At 50.7% G+C, this 21113-nt stretch overlaps 1 protein-coding gene across 1 annotated transcript in view; it reads right to left on the reverse strand.

The window, feature by feature from the left end:
• LAMC3 (laminin, gamma 3) overlaps positions 1–21113 on the reverse strand; it is a 94040-nt gene that overhangs the window by 48758 nt on the left and 24169 nt on the right. The window contains exons 3-7 of the mRNA XM_006892446.1: positions 15052–15182; positions 8199–8365; positions 5842–6030; positions 5647–5764; positions 3261–3359 (exon numbers count right to left, since the gene is read on the reverse strand). Of these exons, the coding sequence (XP_006892508.1) occupies positions 3261–3359; positions 5647–5764; positions 5842–6030; positions 8199–8365; positions 15052–15182 (704 nt within the window). The remainder of the gene's footprint in view (positions 1–3260; positions 3360–5646; positions 5765–5841; positions 6031–8198; positions 8366–15051; positions 15183–21113) is intronic.

The following is a 21113-nucleotide window of genomic DNA, read 5'->3' on the forward strand; positions in this document are numbered from 1 at the left end:
TTGAAAACCTGCCAAGGTCAACTATGAGTGGATTCCAACTCCACAGTACACAACAACAGTTATCAGAAGAAAGTCACTAAATTGAACGCCAAACCAAAACGTCAAACCAGTTACCATTGAGACTCCAGGACTTGGAGCCCCTGTGTGTTCTGGGGTGGAACCGGCTCCATCATGGCGTCAGTGGCTGCGCGATCTTCTGGAAGTAGACCACCAGGTCTTTCTTCCAAGGCACTTTTGGGTGATTCAAACTGCCAGTCTTTCAAGGAGAAGTCAAGTGCTTACTCACTGCACCACCAGGGCTCTTAGTCCAGTTGAAAGGGAGCAGAATTGAACTCCATCTCCTTGATAGCAAGCAGTAAGAACTTGCACTACAATCTTGGCAGGCGGTTCAAATCTACCAGCTGCTCCGTGGGAGACAAATGGGCAATCTCTTCTCATGCGAGTAACTGCCTCTGAAACCCGCTGCAGGGTCTGCTATGGGTCGGTTCTGACTTGAGGGTACACAACAACAACAACAACAACAACAACAACACGTATTAAAAACCACCACCCAAACCCACTGCTCTCCAGCTGTTGTGGACTCAAAAGAAACCCTACAGGATGGAACCAAATTGCCTCACAGAGTTTCCAAGTGTGTAAATCTTTATGGAAGCAGCGGTTTCTTACTCCGACTTGGAGGTTAACAGACAGCAATTAATAAACCCCCTCTTTGAGGGAGATACTTTGAGACTGTGTCTGTGCCCTATTTCTCCTTAACGTTTGGCCCATTAGTTGTGGTGTTCATCACTGTGGTCGCCTGCAGAAGTTATTACTGCGATGTCCTAACAGCGACTTTCTATTTCACTCATTCCTTCCACATTTATGATCTAGAATTCTTCTGGAAGGAAGCAGTGCCCTTTTGTCCTTGTTTGTTTGTTTGTTTGTTTGTTTAAGAATCTTTTAAATCAGTATGAACTCATGGATATTTATTTTATTCTTTGGGTTAGAATCCAATTTCATCACTGTTTATATCGTGACTCAAAATTGTTCCAGCTCTAGACACTCCTTAGGGTTGGGTCTTGTGTCCCTTTGTCATTGCCCCATCTTGTGTTTGTTTTTTTTTATTGTTGTTGTTATTGCTCTTTTTGTTTCTTTGTTCTTATTTGGTTTTTAAGCACTTCCATCAGAAAGCTGGACAATGACTAGGGATGATAGGAGAATTGATGCCTTTGGGCTGTGGGGCTGGAGAAGAGTATTGGATATATCATGGACTGCTAGGAGAACAAACAGGTTCATCCTAAAGAGGGTGAGACCAGGCTGCTCCTTGGAGACAAGGATTCTGAAGCTTCGTCTGACATACTTTGGGCATGTTGCAAGGAGGGACCAGTCCTTAGAGAGGGACGTCATTCATTGGGAGGGTGGAGGGACGGTACAAGAGAGGAAGACTCTCGATGAGATAGATTGATTCAATAACTGGAGTAATGGGGGTAGGTGTGTCAGAGACAATAAGATTGGCACAGGATAGAGCAGGGTTCAGGGCTGTTTTATATAGGGTTGCAGGCAACACAACAGCACCATACTTTGGTTCTAAACTTTGGTTTTTTAAGCACTTCTATTCTTTCTGGCTCATTTTCCCCACCCAGTTCTAGAACCAGCCATTTTCCAAGGAACTCCAGGAAAATGTTTTACAAATACAGACTGCTGGTTTTCATTCTAGGAGATTCCACATGAGCAGGCTTGGATTAGGAATCTGATTCATGTAAAGCATCTGAAGACCCAGATATTCAGGGCCAGTTCAGATGAACCGCCTTAGAAAAGTCTTCCCATTTCACACATGCACAAACTGAAGTCCAGAGAGAGAAAGTGCTTGAGGTCACAAGGCAGTCAGAGCAGGCCTGTGGGGAGAAACTGAGTCTCTTAACTCAGGTTGGATCTGACACTGCAGGGCCTCTCTGGGGAGAAACCTCCCTCTCCAGTGGCCCACAGCCACACCTGGTCAAGTGAGGGGAAAGCTGGGCCTGGTCAGGGGACAACTGAGGCCAGGGACCAGCCACATGAATTTGGCACTGGCTTCTTCCTGAACCAAACACATTGACAAGAACAGAGTCAGAGGGGTGAGGATAAGGGGGTTAATCACAAGGTGGCACAATTTGATGGGTGGCACAATTTGATGGGTAAAGGAAATGGGAAAGATCTGGTGTGAAAAACAATGTATACAAACTCTGTAAGCAAACCAGTATAAAAGAAACAATTTTTTAAAAAAAAATATAAAAGAACAGAGTCTGTAGCTGAATGCTATGTCAGACACTTCGAATGCAGGGACTGTGGCCACTCTGTCACTTGGGCTCAGTCCAGGGCATCAAAGAGGCCCCCTCGAGACCTGAGCTGGGTGCATTAAGGCTTCAAAGGTCTGAGACAAAGCCAGGAAGAGGAGACAGTATGTGCCCAAGGCGTTAAACCTAAGAAGTTATTTGCCAGCCCCGCTATTGGAACAAGGAGGTCAGCTCTAGAATGAGTGAAAGAAGGAATCTAAGGATTTTTTGACCTTGGAAAAGTCTGTCACCTCCCTGGGCTTCAGATATTCCTTTTGAAACATGATTGGGTTACCAGCGTACAAATCCTTAATCCTTAATTGATTGGTGGGGTATTAAGAAGGATTCTGAGGCTACAGGAGGACGTATTGTAAAGCTTGCTGTGCTCCATTAGTGATGTCTGCTATGGGTGTGAAACAGAAGGGTTGTGCCAGTGCTCCATTAGTGATGTCTGCTATGAGTATAAAACAGGAAGTCTGTGGCAGCATTCCATTAGTGATGTCTGCCATGAGTATGAAATGAGACAGTTGCACTACAAATGCTATGTTTGCTATCCCTGAACTAAATAATCTGTCCTGTCCTTTAATATATATATATATATATATATATATATATATATATATATATATATATATATATATATATATATATAAAATTCATTCATTGTTGTACATTTTCCTCCCTTCCCCCCCCCTTTCTCCTGTCCTTTTCAGTTCTTTTCAGAATTCTGAGCTATAAAAGGTATGTATTTGCATAGCATATACACCCATCAATGGTGTAGGATCAAAGTAAAAATCCTTTGTTTGGATAATTTCTCTGATGGTAGATCCACAGTGTTCTAGGAAGGGTGGAAGATAACAGGGATTCTAGAATCCATGACCGACCTCTCCCAGTCCTGCAGCTTCAATGCCCCATCCACCATCCCTGAGGTCACTTCCAGCTGGTTTAGTATTGAATCAGCTCACCCACCTGTCACACAGGCTACCTTCCACATTCTCTTTGCAGGGGCAACACCCACTGTGGGGATCACAGGTGCCCAGGCTGCCAGCAGGATTGCAGGTGCAGGCTCTGTCAAAGAGATAGGACAGCTGAAAAGGTGTCCAATGAGTAATTCCAGAGCAGGAATTGCTCATCCTCCTTGGAAGAAATCTCTCTATCATGCTCTGATCCTGAAAAGACCAGGAGGGAGACTGAGCCAGGAAGCTACCTACCCCTGGCTTTACTCTTTGCTTCTTGCCAAAGGACTGATTTGTCTACACCCCTGTAAAGGATCCAGCTGCATGCCACCACTCATCTGTTCATCCACGCATTCATCCACCCAGCCACTCATCTTTCCAGTTATCCATCCATCTACGCACACACCCTTCCAACCATCCATCCCTCTACCCATTCATCCCCTTAGCTACTCAGTCATTCTTCTAGGTATTAATTCACTAACTTCACCAGCCACCTACTTAACCAATTATCCATCCTTCTATCCACCTACCCACTCAGTAAGACATGGCTCCTATACTCTCACAGAGCACACTATCCAGTGAGACTAGGCAGTTAAACAGACCCTATGTAGGCACACCTTGTTTTAGTGTATTTTTCTTTATTGCTTATTGAAAATATTGCATTTTTTTAAACTAATTGAAGGCTTGTGGCAATGCTGCGTTGAGCAAGTCTACTGTCACCATTCCCCATTGTGCTTACTCAGGACCTTTGTGCCACCTTTTGGTCATTCTCATACTATTTCAAACTTTCACATAATGCAATTGCACCCTTAATAGACTACAATATAGTACAAACCTGACTGTAATGTGTACTGGGAACAAATTCACGTGACTTGCTTTATGATATCTACTTTATTGTGGCAGTCTGGAATAGAATCTCTAGTGTCTCCAAGGTACACCTGTCCTGTGACAGGTGCTCTGGGAGAGAATGGACAGGAAGCTGTGGCAGCACCAAGACAGAGCAGGTGGCCTGGCCTGGGGGTGGAGGCAAAGGGCAAGTGGAAGGGAACTTAGCTACTGATCTTAGAGGGAAGACTTCCCAGGGAAAGTGGTGCTGTAGCTGAGAGCTGAAGAGCAAGCAGGAGGCTGCTAGACATGAATTGGAAGAGGCTTAAGGGGGAGAAGAGACCATGCCAGGCTAGGAAAAACAGCACATGCAAAGCCCTAGAGCCAGAGAGACCCAGGAGTCAGCCAGGTCCCTGCCCAGTGGCCAGTTTCGTGTCCAGAACCACTGAGTGTTTGCAGGGGATTGAGACCTCCATGCCCTTCTCTCATACCTTTTTCACTCACTTCCAAATATAATGATGCAGTTAATCAAAGCCAAATTCATTTAGAAGTGCTTCTGAATTCATAATAGCTGTGTTCTTCTGGCCAGTGTGTATTTTCTCAACTAAGTGATGGCCAAGCATCTACTGTTTGATCCCTTTGCTGAGGTTCTGCCCCCAGTAACTCTTACCCAGCTCTCTCCTTGGATGGACTTCAGGCACTACTGATTCAGCATACCCAGACTGCACTCAGCATCTCCCACCCCAGCTCCTCTCACCCCCGTGTTTCCCTCATCAGGCTGTCCCCTTCTTCCCTCCCCCACAATCAGGCTACCTAAAGCAGAGCCTGGGGGTCAGCCTTATCTCTTCTCCCTCTTCAGCCTTCTGTGACCAGGCTTTATCAGCTCTGCCTTCCAAGGAGCTCTGGACTCTTTCCAGTTAGATATCTCTCCAGGGCTAAACCCTATCCAGACTGGCATCATGCCCAGGCATAACTGCTATGGTCCCTGGCCCTGGTCTGTGATTCTGTCCTCCTCCTGCTTCACACAGCTCCTTCTGAAGCCCCAGCTGGTCCTGGTCTCCTCTGCATATCCTCTCGCCTTATACTCCATGTTCAGCTTCATGACCTTCCCCTGCAGGCCCTTGAGTGTGTCTGGCCTGTGCTTACCTCAGGACCATTGCACATGCTCTGCCCAGCTGGAACTTCTGTCCCTCCCTCCGTCCTTGCCTGGCTCTTGCTCATTAGGTCTCAGAATTCAGTGTCACTACAAAAAGCCTGTCCTTAACCCTCAAGACCACTGGGACTTCCACAGGAGTCAGCACCTTAGTTCCTACTCATCTCTGCCTCCCCAGGATAGGAGCTCTGTGAAGAGAGGGCCTGGTCATCCTAGTCCTCTTGTGGAACTGAGCACTGAAGCCAATAGTAAAAAAGGAGAAACAGAAAGGAAGAAAAGGAGGGAGGAAGGAAAGGAAGAGGACTGAGCATCACATCCCTCCACATCCTGCCATTTAGTCCAATTCTACTACCATGTGCAGACCTGCCTGGTCCCCATGGGCCACAATGGGCCATTCACCCTGCCCTCGGGCCATCCTCACCTGCAGCCTCCCTCACTGAGTGAGTGGAACCCAGGCAGACAGCGGTCACACTTCCAGCCAGTCACAGAGGGTTTGCAGATGCAGGTGCCCGAGCCATCACACTGGAGGTGCAGGGAGCCTGGTGGCAGAAGGGCACAGGGACAGTGAACTAGCACAGGTGGAGCAGGTGGGGGAAGTGGCCGGGGCCCCAGTCACCTGCCAGGTGGCAGTCACAGGGCTGGCATGGCATCTGCGTGTCCCAGCGATGGAAGTTCTCCTGGCAGCGTTCACAGTGTGGTCCAGCCGTGTGGTCTCGGCAGTGGTGGCAGCGGCCGCCATGCCCGGTGCTGCGGAAGAGCTCCCTGTCGAACGTGCATTCCTCCGAGCGGCCGCTGCAGTTGCAGGCTGCGGAGGGCCCAGGGGGGAAACCTGTGAGCTCCTGAACAGCACCCAGCGCATGCTAGGAGAAGACATGCCACAAGCAGGCAACGCCACAGGAGAACAAAAGCCCAGCCCCGGAACGGTTCAGGCCTGGCTTGATGAAATACACAAAGACCAATCACTGACCATCCAAAACAGGGCACTCATAAAAGCAAAGGGGCCACCGTTAGTAAATACACCAAAATGTCATGGGATCATCCCCAGAAAGGCAGGTCTGGTCACTGGGTCACGACTCACAGAATGTACCTGCTAGAGCTGCTATGTGGAAAATCTCTCTCAGAGTTTCCAAGCCCTAACAATTGTGTGAATCTGGTCCCTAACACTTCAAAAGCCCCAGGTCACCGAGGCTCATAGAAAAAACACGTCACCCTTTACTCACTCATTAGCCCAGGAAGAAACACACACGTATGTATGTATGTATGTATGTATGTATGTATGTATGTATGTATGTATGTATATACATGTATCAAGGGCCAGTTCCATGTGGTGAGCCCAGGGGATGGACCAGGGATTGACACAGACCTCGATCCTGTGCTCAGGTAGCCCAGTCCTTCTCCCCAGGTTACACCTCTGTCCAGGAGTGAGGGAACAGGCCATGGATGAAGACTGTGATGACAGAAGCATGAGGTGGAGCATGCGCAAAGTTGAAAGGAAGGGAGGGGCTCTCCCAATTGTCCTGGACGAAGCACCTGGGCTCCCCAGGGAAGACACAGCTAAGCTGAATCTGAAGGCTGAGCAGGAAGGAGCGACATGGTGAATGGGGAGAAGGTGCCGCAGGCAGATGGAGAAGGTCCAGGGGATAAAGAAACAAGCCGGGTCCCAGCGTGGGGATAGTGTGGGCATGGTGTGCCACTGACCGCGAGCCAGGCTGGGCAGGGCTGGCATGCAATGTGATGGGCAGCTGTGGGGTCAGCAGGGCTTAATCCTGGGAGGCCTGGCAGTGTGCCGAGTGGAGTTCACTCTAAGCAACCCTGGGAGGCTTCTGGGCAGAGAATGGGTACAATCAAATTTCCATTTTACAAGGACTGTGAGTGGAAGAGGGCTGCAGGAAGCAACAGCAGGGAAGAAGGAGCTTAGCACCCAGTGGTGAGGTGATGGGGCCTGGACCAAGGTCACGGGTTAGATGGATTAGAAGGATGTCAGCAGAATCCAGGGCTCTGGAGCTTACTGGGCTGGGGCGGCAGGGTCAAGCATGAAGGCCTGGCTTCCAGGCTGCGGAATGAAGGGCAGAGGTGTGACCACAGGGGTGAGGACACAGCACATGTCAGCTGACCTTTGGTGTCCTGGCTGTGGAGGCAGCCTGCACAGCCTGGAGGGCTCCCCAGGGCAGGCAGGCCAGCAAAGGCAGCAGGAACCCATCAGGGCCAAGGCAGCCCGAGGCAGCTCCTGTTCACAGCACTCTGTCCCAAGGAACAGGCTGTCCTTCCCCATTCCAGCCCTGGCTCCTAGCTGCCCAACCCAAGAGGACAATGGGATCCGGAGGCCAGGCTGGTCAAGGCGTCTCCACGCAAAGGCTTTCCTCCTCTGGCAGCTGCCAACACCCAGACCACAGAGCCCACGGAGAGCCTAAGGGAAACCAGATGGCTGGCGGAGGAGAGAAGGGGCGGGCTTCTGGGCGGGGCTTGTGGGACCTGGGTGTCTGGATGGGCTGGCATGCCAGGCAGGGGGCGGGGGCGGGTGGTGTTAGTCCCTGTGTGGCCTCACGTCACTGAGAAGGCATGATGGTACCCTTTTCTCCTTGGAGTTTCTGAGGTTTGGGGGTGAAGCCACATCACTCAGGGCGCTAGGACATCAAAGCGCTGCCTGGAGCCCTGAGAAAGGCTGGGTGGCTAGGTCAGGACTCCCTTGGATTTGGGGTAGCCTGGCTTTGATTAATGACTGGGCTTGGAAGGACTGGAGACAAAGGAACTGTGCCTGGAGCTATCGGGGGCCTCCCACTTTGGGCACCTCTCTTGGGGTGAAGTTGATTAGGGAAAATGAAGGCTTAAAGCTCCCCCAGGCCCCCCACAGTTCCCTCTCATCCCTATGGCATGGTGGGGCTCAGAGTCTTGCTCCAGCCAGGCCCACCCAGGTGCACCCCCATCCCCACCCGGAGCGAGCCTCTGGGGAGTCGGTGGCCCCTGGACACTCACGCAGACACTCGTTGGCGGCCTCGGCTGTGCTGCGGGCCCAGGGCCGGTCCTGGAAGAAGGGCAGGCAGCGCTCGCAGTCTGCGCCCGTCGTGTTATGCTGGCACCGGCAGACCAGCTGGCCGCCCTCGCTGGGGCCGCATTCACTGGCGTGCCCGTTACACTTGCACCTGCAAGACAGCATGGAGGTGAGGATCAAGGGTCCTGAAGGGGCTGGCAGATGGGGGTTAATGGGCAGGTAGTTCCTGTGAGTGTGAGCTTTACTGCCTGGCTGCTCCAGGAATAGCATGTTGTTACTGTTGCTGTGTATCGTAGAGTTGGAACCGACCCATAGGTGACCCTCTGGTGGGTTTTCAGAGGCAGTTAATTGCACGGAGGAGATTGCTCATCTTTCTCCCAAGGAGCAGCTGGTGGCCTCAAACTGCAAACCTTCAGAATTGCAGTGCAGCTTCTTGCCACTAGGCCACCAGAACTCCAGGAACCGCACTGATGTTATGTGCCATCAAGTTGCTTGAGACTCATAGTGACCCTATGTACAACAGCTCTGAACCCTGCTCTGTACTGTTTCAATCTTATTGTCTCTGACACACCTACTCTCATTACCCCAGTCACTGAATCAATCCCTCTCATTGAGGGTCTTCTCTTGCACTGTCCCTCCACCCTCCCAAGAATGATGTCTCTCTCTTTCACTGGTTCCTCCTTGCAACATGTCCAAAGTATGTCAGATGAAGCTTCAGAATCTTTGCCCATCTCACAGCCCTTTACTGACCTCAATTAGCACATGAAGAGACAAGGCACAGAGAGATTGACCCAGGCCTCCAGCCAGTGAGAGGCAGTGAGCAAAGCTGCCACAGAGCATTCCCGCTATGAGGGGCCTCACAAAGGGCCAGCAAACACTCAGACTAAATTGTTTCTCAACCATGAGGAGGGATGGGTGGGCGGTCTTGGTGGTAGGCGCTGGGGAGGGCAGCTAGGAAGGCTGCCTTGTGCTGTTCTCCTTGTACTTCTTAAAAAAGGAGAAGAAAGAGGCTGTTCCTTACAGGGGACAGTCCCTGACTTGTCTCAGATTCCTAGCAGAACTGATGTCTTTGAGAGCAGCCCATGGCCCCATGTTCCTATTCCCTCCCTTCCTCTTGTAAGATGAAGAGATCCTGTGACAAAGAGCTTTTCCAGGGCCTGCGTGACAAGCTCGGCTGGCCTGGCTCCGTGGGGCCGTCACCTCATCTGGCCATTACCCTGTCCTGAGCAGCCAGACCGAGAACTTAGAAGATGGCCTTGACCCCAGGTCTTACTCAGCTCAGCCCCATGTGAGTCACCAGCTCACACCTTCTTGTTGGACCCTCATCACCAAGGGGGGAGGGGTTGTTATTATCCCTATTTCAGCGCTGAAGAAACTGGGGCTAAGACCCACAAAGTGGCAGACATCAGGTGAGTGAGGGGCTGTACCCTGTCCTCTACATCCACGCAGACCTGGAGCCCTGGGACGTGTCTCTACAGTCACATGGTAGCTCCTGTAATGAACTGAATCCTGGACCCCAAAAGCCACACCTGCTGCAACCTAAGAATGTGACCTACTTGGGAAAGAGGGTCTCTGTAGATGAAAGCAAGTTAAGCTGAGGTCACACTGGGCTAAGCTGGCCCCTAAATCCAATGACTGCTGTCCTTATAAGTAAGCAGAAGAGAGAACTCGCAGAGTCACAGCACGGGAAGAAGGCTGTGTGAAGACGAGGCAGATCGGTGTGACACAGACACACGCCAAGAAACACCACATAGTGCTGAGAGCCGTAGAAACCAGCAAGAACAAGTTTTCTCCCCAAGAGCCTGGAAGGAGCAAGCAAGGTCCTGCCAACACTTTGATTTCAAACTTCTGGTTTCCAGAACTTAGAGAGAATGCATCTCTGTGGTTTCGAGCCCCCTAATTTGCGGTACTTCATGAAAACAGCCCCATGATATCAATACACTCTCCACAGGCCATGTTCCATATGCTTCCTCTGTGGGCGCTGAGGAATTACTGACACTATTGGGATTAGGACATCAGTACCTTCTCTAAAGTGGGACACAGGGCTGCAAAGGCTCCAGGGCAGTATTCCTTTATGGGCTTCAAGCATGGACAGGAAGTAGGGAGGCAGTCTGAGCCCTGCTGCTGAGGTGAAACAGGCACAAAGCAGGGTGGGACACAGAAGTCTAGGGCCACAACCAGGGGTCACTCTTGTCCCGGAGAGGCTGCTGCCAATGCCTGCCTCCCCCGTGGAGCCCTCTGACCCGCAGGGAAGGAGAATGAAATTCTGTGAGGCCGCTCTGGACCACAGGCTGCTTGGGCCACCTGCCCCACCCGTGAGCCTCCTTCTCCAGCCAGCGGCTGGTTGGAGGGTGGTCCAGCTCCCGACAGCTGGGGCCCAGATGTTCTCTGGCCTTGAAACCCCTGTGAGCAGATCCCAGAGCTCTGCGCTCTGCTATCCTCAGTGAGTCTGACTTTCAGGAGGTTAGAGTAGAATCAAGTGGATTTGAAGTGGAAGAGAACGGAGGTCCTCATTGACACCCCACAGATACCTCCACATGTCTTCCTTCATCCCCAAGCTTCAGGAGTCCCTGGTAGTTACAGACACCCTAAAGAAAGGCAGTGTTCCACTTCCTCCCCTTCTTCGCCCCCACCAGAAGTATGAGCTTTATCTAGCACTCCCTATCCTCATGGCCCATTAAGTACAAAAGCTGATTTTCTGTCCTAGGAACTGTTAGACCTTGGCAAATGCCCACCACACCCACCACCACTCTCTCCCACCCCCTCGCCCCACCCCCAAAGCTTCCCTGGTCCAAACTGCCCTCATCTCCCACCGGACGCCTGCACTCGCTGCGGACTATCTATCACACAGGCTTCCTCTCCTCTCTCATCTTTCCTCATGCTCAGGGGTTTGGGATGTTTTAAAAAATCTGACTCTAGATGCTCATCTAGATGATAACATAATTATGATAAAAACAAAAGGGAGGAAATATGGGAAGCCAATACTAAATAGTTGTAATAAACTGAATGCTATTTAAAGAAAAAAATTTAAAAAAAATCTGACTCTTGCTTCTTGTTAGTTGCTGGTGAATTAACACCAACTCATGCACCCGATGTACAGCAGACTCTAGCATCGCCCGGCTCTGAGCCATCTTCATGACTGTAACCGTTGAGTCAGTCCATCTCATTGCAGGCTTTTCTCATTTAAGCTAGCCCTCTGTTTACCAAACCTGTTGTTCTTTTCTACTAAATGGTGTTGTTTCCTGATGACATGTCCCAAGTAAAATCTTACTTACATCCTGACTCCAATCCACTAAGCCTACTACTATGAGTTGCCATAGTAACCCATGGCAACCTGCCATTGGGTTGCTGAGGCTGTAGGGTCAGTGATAGAGAGGAAGCCCCTCAGCCAGATGGACTGACACAGGGACAGCAGCAATGGGCTCAAGTGTCAGAGATGATGAGGCTGGCCCAGGAGAGGAGAGGGTCAGATTTGTTGTTCATAGGGTCACTATGAATAGTACTCAGTTCAACAACATCAAACAACAACAACAACAACAACTGATCTTAATGGAAGCAGGCTGTCTCAGCTTTCTCCCAAAGAGTGCCTGGTGGGTACGAACCACTGACTTTCCCATTAACAGCCCCACACTATGCCACTAGGGCTCCTTCCTCGATTCTAAGGAACACTGTATTTCTTCTAGGACTGATCTGTTCGTTCCTTTGCTGTGCTGTCCTGGTTGTTGATGGAGAGCAGTCAATATTCTTCACTCACACCACAGTTCAAATGCATCAATCCTTCCTTTTTCACAGCTCAGCTTTCACATGTATATGAGATGACTGAAAAGGCAGGTAGCTTGGGTCAGATGCACCTTAAACATCAAAGGGACATCTTTGCTTTTCAAAACTTGAAAGAGTAACCCTTTTGCAACCCTGGTCAGATGCTTCAGCAGCTTCCCATTGACTGTGGGATAAGAATAAACCTGGTCTGTGGCCTGCGAGGCTGAGGCTGCCTCATCGACATGCTGCACCCACCCTTTCCCAGCTCCCAACCCCAGACGGTGCACACACTGATCTGCCTGCCTGGAATGCACATGTTTCTCCTCTGGCTCAGGCTTCAGCTCTACCCTGTCAGCTTCCAGAGCCCTGAGCTTTGCATAAACACCCCATCCTGAGCCCCCCTGTTCCCATCATTCTGTTTGTGCTTATTTTTTTTAAACTCTGATTACTGTCTATTGTCTCACAAGACTAGGGCAGAAATACCTGTGTCTACCTCTCCTGGGACCATAGCACCTGTGCACAGGTAGCCCCTGAATGATGGTGCAAACAGGGCCAGAGCTGTCCCTTCTACATACAGGGCTTTGGGTGAGTCACTCAAGCTCTCTGAACCTCTTCTTTCTTAGAGGTAAAGTGGGGATCATAACAAGAGATGGTTGTGGACAAAGAAATTCTGGCTGCAAAATGCTTCATGCAGAGCCTGGTCAGCAGGACCTTCTCCCTCCATATACCGATGACTCCGGGGACTCCAATGAGGGATGTGGCAGCAGCCCCAAGAGCAGCTCCTTTTCCTTTCGGCATTCCGTATTTTCCCTTTCTTAAGTCCAATGGGAAAATAAAAGAACAGGATGGATGGCTGCAGTGGCTGTAACAGTGAGCTCCAGCATGGTGGACATTGTGAGGCTGGCACGGGACAGGGCAAGCCTCTGATCTGTTGTTCACAAGGTCACTAGGAGTCCTATTCTACTCAATGGCATGGCATCTAATGACACCAACAGCCCCAAGAAGGCAGCCAGACCTTGTGTTCCCAGCTTTGGAGAAGCAGAAGTTACTGGGGCAGCCTCCAAGTTCAGCTTTCAGATGCAGAGGTCTGAGAGGAGGCAGAGTAGCCAGAAGAAGGGGCTCCCGAAGCATGAGGACCCCGCTGGGCGCTGTGTGGTGGACCAGGGAGACCAGACCCCTGGCCTGGGCACATCTGCCTTTCACCAGAAGGCTTGCACACTGGGTGTCAGAGAGCCAGGGTGGACATTGGGTCAGAGGGGTCCCTAGTGCTCTGCTCTGGGTCCCCAGGACCCAAGGAAGAGAAGGACCTCAGCACCACCTGAGACACAGGGGCCTGGAGTGAGTACCTGGTACCCTTGTCCATGGGCATCTGTGGATAAAATTCATGTGGGCTGGGCAAACTGAGCACAGTGGCTTGGTTCTGGTCACAGAGGGAGGTCAGGGCGGTGCTGGCCAGGACCAAGGGGAGCCAGCTGCAGGGACGGCAGCAAGTGCTTGCTACTGGTATGTGCTGTCACATCAGAACTGGCTCAGCTGACCCTCTAGCAAGGTTTTAGAGGCTGTAACTTGCGTGGGAGGAGACTGCTCATCTTTCTACCATGGAGCAGCTGGTGCATTTGAATCGCGTGCTTTTGGGTTGGCAGCACAGCTAGTTATCCACAAGGTCACCAGAACTCCCTGGTAGGTGTGGCAGGGGGCAAAGTGGAAACAGCCTGCATTTCCCCAGCAGCTGCAAGATGTGGCTGAGGGGCCACCACTGGCAGAGCCCCTCCTGGTGGCGGGTCAGCCTGTGGCAGCAGGAGATACTCCGGGGCATGAGTAGTCAAACTCAGTCAGAGGGACTCTGGGGGCATTCAGCTATAGAGAGACGGGCAGAGGTGACAGGTGGCTCTTCAGGAACAAAGATCTCATTCTGACCCGCCCCTTTTCCATCTCTCCTTATCCTTATTCTCTGCTCAAGGCAGAATCTGCACAGCAAACCTGTCTCCCACATTGAAGCAAGACTCCTCCCACTGAGCCACAGATACCATGGGGTACATAGTAGATGATCAACTAATGTTGCTTTTGCAGGTGGAGGGTGAATGGCAGGGGTACGGCGAGGGCCCTCTTCGCCTCTCTGTGGTGGTTTTCTGGCATCATCTCATCAGCTCTGTCTGATAATGACCCTGTGAACAAGACAGAACACTGCCTGGCCGTGGTCCATGCTCATAACCATCGTTATGTAAGCTGGATGTCCAACTGGACTGGCCTCTCGTGATGTGTCCAGAGTTTGTGAGATGAAGTTTCCCATCTTCACCTCTATGGAGCCTCCTGGCCTCACATCTTCCTGTCTTAATCTGGAAGCTCCACTGAAGCCTGTCTCCCAGGAGTGGCTTCGCTCATATTTGTGATACCAGCACCACAGCTCCCAGCTTCACAACAACATATAGCCCGCCACGGGATGACAGACTGACAGCCGAGCGGAAGCTGTGAGTAGCTGTGTCTCTCTGCCACGCTGTTGAGCTGCTTTTCAAACAAAGAGCTTGCAAACCTTTATGCCAACCACCATCATCTATGCCCTCAGACATATCACAGCCTTTCTTGAGTGCCCAGGACAGGCATGACGAGACGAGACGAGCCCCAGTGGGGGCAGGTGGGGGGGCAGTGATGAGAACGGCGGTGGCTCCTGCTTCTTGGAGAGGGAGAAGCTCAAACAGACAAATTATAGTATGCAATGATCGATGCTCAGACAAGAACACAAATCCAGCTCCCGGCATAGAGCCTTTCTCGGGGTGTGTGGAGGGGACAAGGGAAAATGGGGGCAGTAGCTTTTCTCACATGATGAGACGGGGAGGAACTTCCAGGCAGAAGCCTGGGGTGTTCAGCAAACGGGAAGCTCCGTGAGAGGGGAGGTTGCAGTGGAGGCAGCAGGAATCCAGGTGGAAGGGTCTTGAATGCTGGAATCCAGGTTCCCTCCTTTCCCCGGGGGCACCAGAACTTGCTGCCTCTCCGCAGTTACTGGTAGGTGACTTCCACATGATCCTGGAGTTCGGCTTTACTCTAACCTCCCCCAGGCCTCGCCACCGTGCCTTCACCTACCTGCCGCCCACAGAGAAGTCCGACACAGCATAGTAGTAGGACTGGAGCACCTTGGGGTCCTTGAAGATGTCATCCCCAAATGTGTTGAGCCGGTCCAGGGAGATGAGGAGCTCGGTGCTGGTGACCCAGTCCTGGGGGTGACGATGGGGGGGAAGAGAAGCTATTAACAGGTTTCCAAGGATATGATCCCTCCTTGCTCTGCTGACTAAGCAGGGGGTGCTCCTGGGGCACAAGGGCAGGCCACGCTCAGCCTAACCCTGAGGACTTGGCAGAAACAGGACGCCTGGGTGTTGGGCTCATGCTACGCTGTGTTCCATGTCGCTCGCTATCAGTGCTTAAATGTCTTAGAGAGTCTGTTTTTCCCATCTGTGAAATGGAACCGATGTGTCTACTCCCAGGGTATTTGAAGAAAATGCATTTGTCAGGTGCCGTAGAAGCAGCTGTGACATGTGACGACCCTGTGGACAATGGATCTGAACCTTGCTCAGTCCTGCACCATCCTCACAATCGGTCATACTCTGGCCCACTGGGTCAGTCTGTCTTGTTGAGGGTCTTCCTCTCGTTCTCTGACCCTCCACCTTTCCTAACACATGGAGGAATAGAGAGAGGGTTGGTGAATGGAAGTGGTGGAGGTGTTTTGGGGGACCAGGGCTCATGCGTGACCTGTGAGGTCTACCTGTCTTCCCTCAGTGGCCTGGAACCCTGATTCCACAGCTCAGTGGGGGATGATGTGTTCCAGCACCTCTCTCCCTGCTCAGCCAGGCCTGGCTTAGGGCAGGCCCCAGGGCCCGAGTTCCCAGCTTATTTATGCTTATATACGGATCTGTAGTGGACTTCTAGTGGATACTTCCTCCCTGCCTTGTATGTTTGAAAAGAGACTGTGAGTCTGTAGGAACGTGCTGTAGGGCTGGAAGAGAGACAGATGCCAGCCATACCTAGAAGCCAAGTCTTTGATGTTGTGAGAAAAAAAATGTGAAATGATTCACTACAGACTAGCACATAAGCACAAGGCAGGCCACGCTTACCTGCTTATTGAGTAATTAACGCTGACAGGCTCCCACAGACAAGTCACCTGCCCCAGGTCACGCCTCTCCCATCAGAATGTGGGACTCAATCAGAAGAGACTCAGGGGTCCTTGTTCTCCCCACATCCCCGCCCCCCGCCTCTCTGCCTGGCACTTGATAAACACTTGTGATCGCTGAATGCTGACGGAACAGCTTCCCCACGGAAGAGCTTGTTGGGGAAGTGGGGGACAACCCACGTGAAGGCTGACATTTTGATCTGCCTGCTGTTAGAATCAGAGGTAGCTCCAGCTGAATTTTAATCAGCCTTTTAATTCGGCCCAGGAGCCACTGGTTTAGCAATCAGGCATGTCAGTACGGAGAAGGCGCTCCTGGCAGGGTCTGTCTTCTCTCCCCAAAATCACTGGGGCCGGCAGGGCCTCCCCAACTCCCCCTGAGCATGGCAACTCCGGAGCCTGCTGCCTGAGACCCAGGGCCTGAGGGGGCTTAGGTGGGACCAGAAAACTTCAGCGGACCTCTCAACACCGAGCTGAGTTCGCGCTCTACCTAAGGCTGCTTTCCACACATGCGTGTGTTCATTGCATTCACACTGGGAGTTCATGAAAATATAAATTCTGATCAGAGATCTAGGGTGGGGCCCGAGAGGCTGTGTTTTCTAACAGGTGCCCAGGAGATGCCCAGGTGGCCCTGGATCCAAGGCCTGTGATGAGAAAATCCGGCAACACCCATGGTAGCAACAGTCAAGAAATCAAAAGACAGGTTGCCTTGGGTAAATCTGCTGTCAAGGACCCCTCCAAAGTGCTAAAGAAAAAGCATATCACTTTGAAGGCTGAGGTGTATCTGACCCAAACCACGTGATCGTGAGTAATCTCACTTGCATGTGAGAGTTGGGCAATGAATAAGGGAGACTGAAGAAGTGATGCCTTTGAATTAAGGCATTGGTGAAGAACATTGAATGGACTGTCAAAAGAAAACACAAGTCTGTCTTGGAGTGCTCCGTAGAGGCGAGGATGGTGAAGCTTCATCTCATACTTTGGGCATGTTGTCAGGAGAGGCCAGGCCTTAGAAAAAGACATCATAATAGGAAAGCAAAAAGTTGGCAAAAGAGAGAAAGACCCTCAATGAGATGAGCTGACGAGATGACTGTGACAACGGACTTGAGCCTCGCAGAGGCTATGAGGATGGTGCGAGTTTCAGATCTGTTGATCGGAGGGACGCTACGAGTCATAGAACACTCAGCTGCACCTAACAATAACTATAACAGCAGAAGACACCGCTGTTTTTTCATTCCCTCCAGAAAGAACGTCACCTGGAGAACTGAAGGCAGCTGGATGTCAGAGCTGGAAGACAGAGTGGCGGCAGCTGACACTTTCTGCATGATTATTATGAGTCCGGTACATTGTATTCATCACCTTGTTGGGTCCTCATAACCACCCCGCTATTATCCACCTTTTATAGAAAAGGAGTCTGAGGCTTAGCAAGTGTAAGTACAGCGGTTCCCAGGTTACAGAGGAGAGCCATTGCAATGCCAGTCATTGTTCCTCAATGCGCCCCCCCACCTCCTTATGTGTATATGATTTGAGTAAATGTTTACAAATTGGTTTTCCATTCATCCATACTTCGTTTTATGACATCTAGCTCAATAACCACAATGTACTTCCTGCTTCCTCCCTGTGATTCCCATTGCCATTAATCCTTTAATCCTACCCCTTCGTGCCTTCTGTGTATATCTTGAAAACAGAATTTGTAGAGAAGTCAGAATAGGTGCATATGGTTCTTATTTAGTCTTGCTGCTGTGTACCATCGAGTCAGGACTGACCCATACATGACCCTCTAGTGGGTTTTCAGATGACGTTAAATTGCACAGGAGTTGATTGCCCATCTTTCTTCTATGGAGCTGATGGCAGACTTGAACTGTGTACCTTTGGGTTGAGAGTACAATTCTTACCACTAGGCTGCCTGAGCTCCCTTACTTAGCCTTACTTTAGTATAATAAAAAATTACTCCTGGTGACATAATCCATAATGGCTGCTAACTGAAAGACGGGCAGTTCAAATCTACCAACTACTGAGGAGAAGTATTTTCTCTAAGAGATTTGTAGCCTTGGAAACCCAGTGAAGGGTACAACTGACTCACTGACAGTGGGTTTACTACAATAAAATGTTCAAAGTCTACTCAGTGATTTAAGATCACAGTAATTGCTGCACTCGAGCAAGTGCATTTGTTTGCGACCAAGAATTTGCTTCATGTAGGCGGTTGGCTCAATTGCTTCAAAATGAGGGCAAACTAAGGTAACATTGAAAAGCTAGTACAAGCTGCCTGCATTACCTGCCTGTGGTGTCTGTTGCTCTGTGCTATCAAACTGGTTCTGATTTGCTGCAACCTCGTTGTTATTATGTGCTGTGACTCATAGCTGACCCTATAGCGAGTGTTCAGAGGCTGCAAATTGCATGGGTGGGGACTGTCCATCGTTCCCCCACAAACAACCGGTGGCTTCAAACTGTGTGCCTTGTGGTTGGCAGCACAACTTCTTATCATCTAGGCCACCAGAGCTCCCTCACAGTGAGCCTGTGCGCAACAAAGGAAGCACTGCCTGGTTCTGTGCCATCTTTCAAGCTGGACTATTATAACCTGGGGACTAACTGTATCCTGTTCCAAATTGGACAATTTACCTGGGATTCTGTCCAGAGACAGGCCTTAACCATTGCCCTACATCAACTACTCCCAGCACCCTCATCACACCAGTGGGGCCCAGAGAGGGCAATGGGCTGTCTAAGTTCTCCTGTCCCGGGAAAGGACAGTGTGGGACAAGCACCCCTCCTTTGGGTTCCTGCATCTGCTTTCTGGACTCTGACTTGCTCTATAGTCTGCGAAGAGGCTAACAGTGAAGGTCCACAGTGAAAAATCTCTAAGACACCAGGAGGGGCGCTGAGAGAGAAGATGGCTTTGTTTCCTTAACCCACATTGGAGGAGCACTGACCGATGCCTCAAAGGGACGGTCATTTTAGGTCAAACCACAGCTCCACTGGACAAAGGCAAATAGCTTCTGCAATCTGTAGGGGACTCGCTCTGGGGTTGACTGTAGACAGAACCCGGGCTCCAGAAAGTGGGGTTAAATGGACGCAGGGGATCCACCCAGCACCACAAGGAGCTGAGAGAAACTGAGGCTGACCTCCACTGGGGCAGTGGACATGACTGACCTTCTCTCTAAGATCTTTGTATCTTCTGTGAGGGACAGAGGGACGTGAGACCCACCCCCCCCCCCAGGCCTTATGCACACACACATTACCTCCCAGCCTCCCATCCAAACATGCTCCTGTCCTACTCTGGAGGAAGCTCCATCCGGCGCGCTGGGAGGGGAGGATGAGAGCTGTGCCAGGTGGGACCTGCCTCATCTCTGCCCTTCTCTGCCCACGGATTCTGTCTGGAAACAGCAGGGGGGACACTTTTGAAAAGGTCATTTCTAGTCAGGGACAATGTCCAGGATGTATTGGCAATAAGAGCCTCTGTCAGAATCCACCCCCTGCCAGGGGGCCCAGGTTAAGCCTCTCCTCGGGTGACAGCAGTACAGACACAGGTCGAGCGATAGCCTGGCCCTTTCTGCTTGTCTCCACCTGACCTCGGCCAATTTCTTCTCCACTGAAGAGCTTGGAGCAGCATGGAGAAGAGACGGGAGATTTTAAGCAAAATCCTGATGACGACAAGTAAATATCCACGAGGCCAAGCAGAGCCTGAGCATCTCAAGAGACAATGCCGGGTCTTGTTCTATGCAGAGCACAACTGCCTCCTGGGCCTCAGTGTCCCCTGGAGCCAGACAGGGCTCTAACCCAGCCCCCTGCTTATTCCAGATAGGAAACTATATTCGTTTCCTAGAGCTGCCAAAACAAAATGCCACAAGCTGAGTAGTTTATAAGAATGGAAATTTATTGTCTTAGCGCTCTGGAAGCAGCAAGTCCAAGATCAAGGTATTAGCTGTGTTGATTCTTCTCAAGGCTTCGAGGCAGCAGCTGCTACCTGCCTCTCCCCAGCTTCTGCTGGCTCTGGGCACAACTGAGCTTACAGCTGTACCATCACATCGCTCCTTTCTTCTCTCTCTGTATCTCTTCTCTTTTATAAAGACACCACTCGGATTGAATTAAGACCAGTGTCAGAATGCCCAACAAGCAAGGTGAACACTAATTGTAGCAAACAGTTTCACATGTCCCCCGCCACAGCAGAGAGGCTATTTCTCAGTATGGCTGGCATCTGTCTTGTTCCCCACTCCACAGCGCCTTGCTGCAGAATCAAAGTCTCTTTTCAAATTTACAATTTGACAGAGGGAACAGTCAGCTAGGTAAGTAACGTGGTAGAGAGCGTGTAAAACTGTTCACTACTAATTAGGAAGCTGATGTTGTTGTTAAGTGCTGTCGAGTTGACTGTAACTCAGAGCGACCTTACGAACAACAAATGTGAACCCTGCCCTGTCGTTGCGTCAGCCTCACCATCTCCGACATACTTGAGCCCACTGTTACTGTCACTGTGTCAATCTATCTCGTTGAGGTTCTGTTGAGTCTGTGTTTACCTTACTTCTTGGGTAATCCATCCCCAGTAGAACTAACCCCACTCTAATATGATCACACTCTAACCTAACTGGACACCTTCAAAGATTCCATTCCCAAATCACGTCATGTTTATGAGTACAGCGTTTAGGTCCTCCACATATCTTTTGCAGGAGACACAACTGAATCCCCAAGAGCACAGAAATCCTGGGGAGGTCTCGAGGGAAGGAAGTGGCAATTTGTCTGTCTTGGGCAGAGACCTGTAAGGATCCAGAAAAACTAGTAGGGGCCTTCCACCCCCTTGTCTTCCTAAAAACACTAGCAATGACATTCAGGCCAATATGCCTGAATGCAGGCAGCCATGGGTACAGTCATTGGTAGGACTACAAATCTGAGTTGACTCTCATGGACTGAACCAGGAAGGCCTGTATTGATGGACACAAGTGGACAGGTCACTGTTATCTCCACTGGTAAGTGCAGGGCTTTCACATTATCAAAGCAG

This window comes from Elephantulus edwardii, unplaced genomic scaffold, assembly GCF_000299155.1.
Source record: "Elephantulus edwardii isolate Elephantulus edwardi_28Jun2011 unplaced genomic scaffold, EleEdw1.0 scaffold00116, whole genome shotgun sequence".
NCBI lineage: Eukaryota > Metazoa > Chordata > Mammalia > Macroscelidea > Macroscelididae > Elephantulus > Elephantulus edwardii.